Genomic DNA, 2,035 nt, shown 5'->3' with positions numbered 1-2,035 from the left:
TCACGTTGCTGGCTTTTTTAAGGTTTCTGTCTGGTGAATTCTCTGATGCTGTGTGAGAGTTGACCTGGCAGTAAAGGATTTCTCACAATCCATACACTTGTGAGGCTTTTCTCCCGTATGGATTCTACGGTGCTCTATAAGATTTGGCCTAAAAGTAAAGGATTTGCCACAGTCTTCACATGTGTAAGGCTTTTCTCCTGTATGAATTCTCTGATGCAGTGTAAGCTTGCACTTTGTAACAAAAGATTTGTCACAATCCTTACATGTGTAAGGCTTTTCTCCTGTATGAATTCTCTGATGAACTGTTAGAGTTGTTTTCATTGTAAAGCATTTGTGACAGTCTTTACATTTGTAAGGCTTCTCTGCTGTATGAATATTCAGATGCAGTGTGAGATATGACTTCACATTAAAGGATTTCTTACAGTCGTTACACGTGTAAGGCTTCTTTCCTGTATGAATTCTCTGATGCTGTATAAGTTTTGACTTCACTATAAAGGATTTGTCACAGTCGTTACATGTGTGAGGCTTTTCTCCTGTATGTATTCTCTGATGCAGTATAAGACTTGACCTTGTAGTGAAGGATTTGTCACAGTCGTTACATTTGTAAGGCTTCTGTCCTGTATGAATCCTCATATGAATTGTAAGATTTGAATTCACATTAAAGGACTTGTTACAGTTCTTACATATGTAAGGCTTCTCTCCAGTATGAATTCTCTCATGTTTTGTAAGACTTGACTTCATAGCAAACGATTTGTCGCAGTACTTACATGTGTAAGGCTTCTCTCCTGTATGAATTCTGTGGTGCACAGTGAGGTCTGAGGCAGTACTGAAGCATTTCTTACATTTCTCACACTGGTGTGGCTTCTTCCCAATGAGAACCGGTTGTTGAATAGAACTGTCTGTAGTGTCAAAACGTTGATCACATTCTCCATGCCTGTGCACTTCCTTCACAGTGTTGAGTCTCTGATGCTGACTAAAGTTTGAAGACATATTTAAGGATTTCTCACTGTCTTCAGAATCGGAAGGTTCTTCTTCAGTGTGCCTGCTTTCATTTCTATCTGTATTTAATAATTCAAGGGAGTCATCTCCATTATTACTGATTATGTAGTTGTTAGAGTTTCCTGTAATTTCACTTATTCTATATAGTGCACATGTGGAGGGGTCATGAAGAATTTTCCCAAACTGATTACACTGACAAGACTCCATTTCAGTCTTCCCTTGTTGATGGACAGGATCTTGTATGTAATAGCTTTCTGGAAAATGAGTAAGGTCATATTAGGAGGGATGGTTCCAAGATGAAACATGATAAATGATGTCTCTCTATATTTTCTCTTAAAATAAATCAACCCCCAAGTATTTAGACATTTTTCTACCAATAATTGAATGTGTAACCAAAAAATAAGAGTGATAATCTGCAATGTTTGTAAATCATAACAGATATCTCATCCTTATTAAAAATGTGTAATGGCACAAGATGGATCAGGAAAGTGAAGAATCAAAAATTAGCGTAGGGATTCAGATAATTGAGTCATTAAATTATCATACATGTCTCTATGTTTTAATAATTCTTCTCAGAAATTGATGAAGAACAGTATTATCCAATCCTACACTCTCAGTACTCATACTTATTACGAGATACACAGTGAAAAGGTGTGTTCAAAATATCAAATTCCTCAAGACTTACTGAAATGCATCATAGGGTTTATTTTTGTCTCTGGGATATCATATTAGATTCTCTAAAACCAATATAAGAAAGGACAATATTCTGCCAAACAATGAGGCTGAGTTCAACTGAGACAGGGGTATCAAAAGCAAGTATTTCTTATTTCTATTATCTACTATCTGACACCCCTATCTTACTGTGTGTCTTAACATTACTGATGTGTTTATTCTCAATTCTAGTCTGTGCACCAATTCCTAAGAGTATTTTCCAGAAAGGTGTTTGTTTATCATCTACTGGAAAAAAATATGGATTGAATAGGAAGGCAGAAATCAAGGAAGACAATAAAAGAATAATCTGATTTCATGATCCCAT

The 2,035-nt window shown here is 36.0% G+C and overlaps 1 protein-coding gene across 1 annotated transcript; it reads right to left on the bottom strand.

Moving 5' to 3' along the window:
- Positions 1-1,206, bottom strand: LOC113838890 (zinc finger protein 501-like). Its single transcript, XM_027434398.1, has one exon. It carries the CDS (start codon positions 1,204-1,206, stop codon positions 1-3), a length of 1,206 nt encoding a protein of 401 aa, XP_027290199.1.
- Positions 1,207-2,035: the final 829 nt, after the last annotated feature.

Source organism: Cricetulus griseus, unplaced genomic scaffold, assembly GCF_003668045.3.
Source record: "Cricetulus griseus strain 17A/GY unplaced genomic scaffold, alternate assembly CriGri-PICRH-1.0 unplaced_scaffold_89, whole genome shotgun sequence".
NCBI classification, from domain to species: domain Eukaryota; kingdom Metazoa; phylum Chordata; class Mammalia; order Rodentia; family Cricetidae; genus Cricetulus; species Cricetulus griseus.
This window is presented reverse-complemented; position numbering and strand designations above follow the sequence as displayed.

What these genes read in the sequence shown, in the direction of transcription:
- LOC113838890 (XM_027434398.1), bottom strand. Translation starts at nt 1,206, where the DNA reads ATGGAGTCTTGTCAGTGTAATCAGTTTGGGAAAATTCTTCATGACCCC.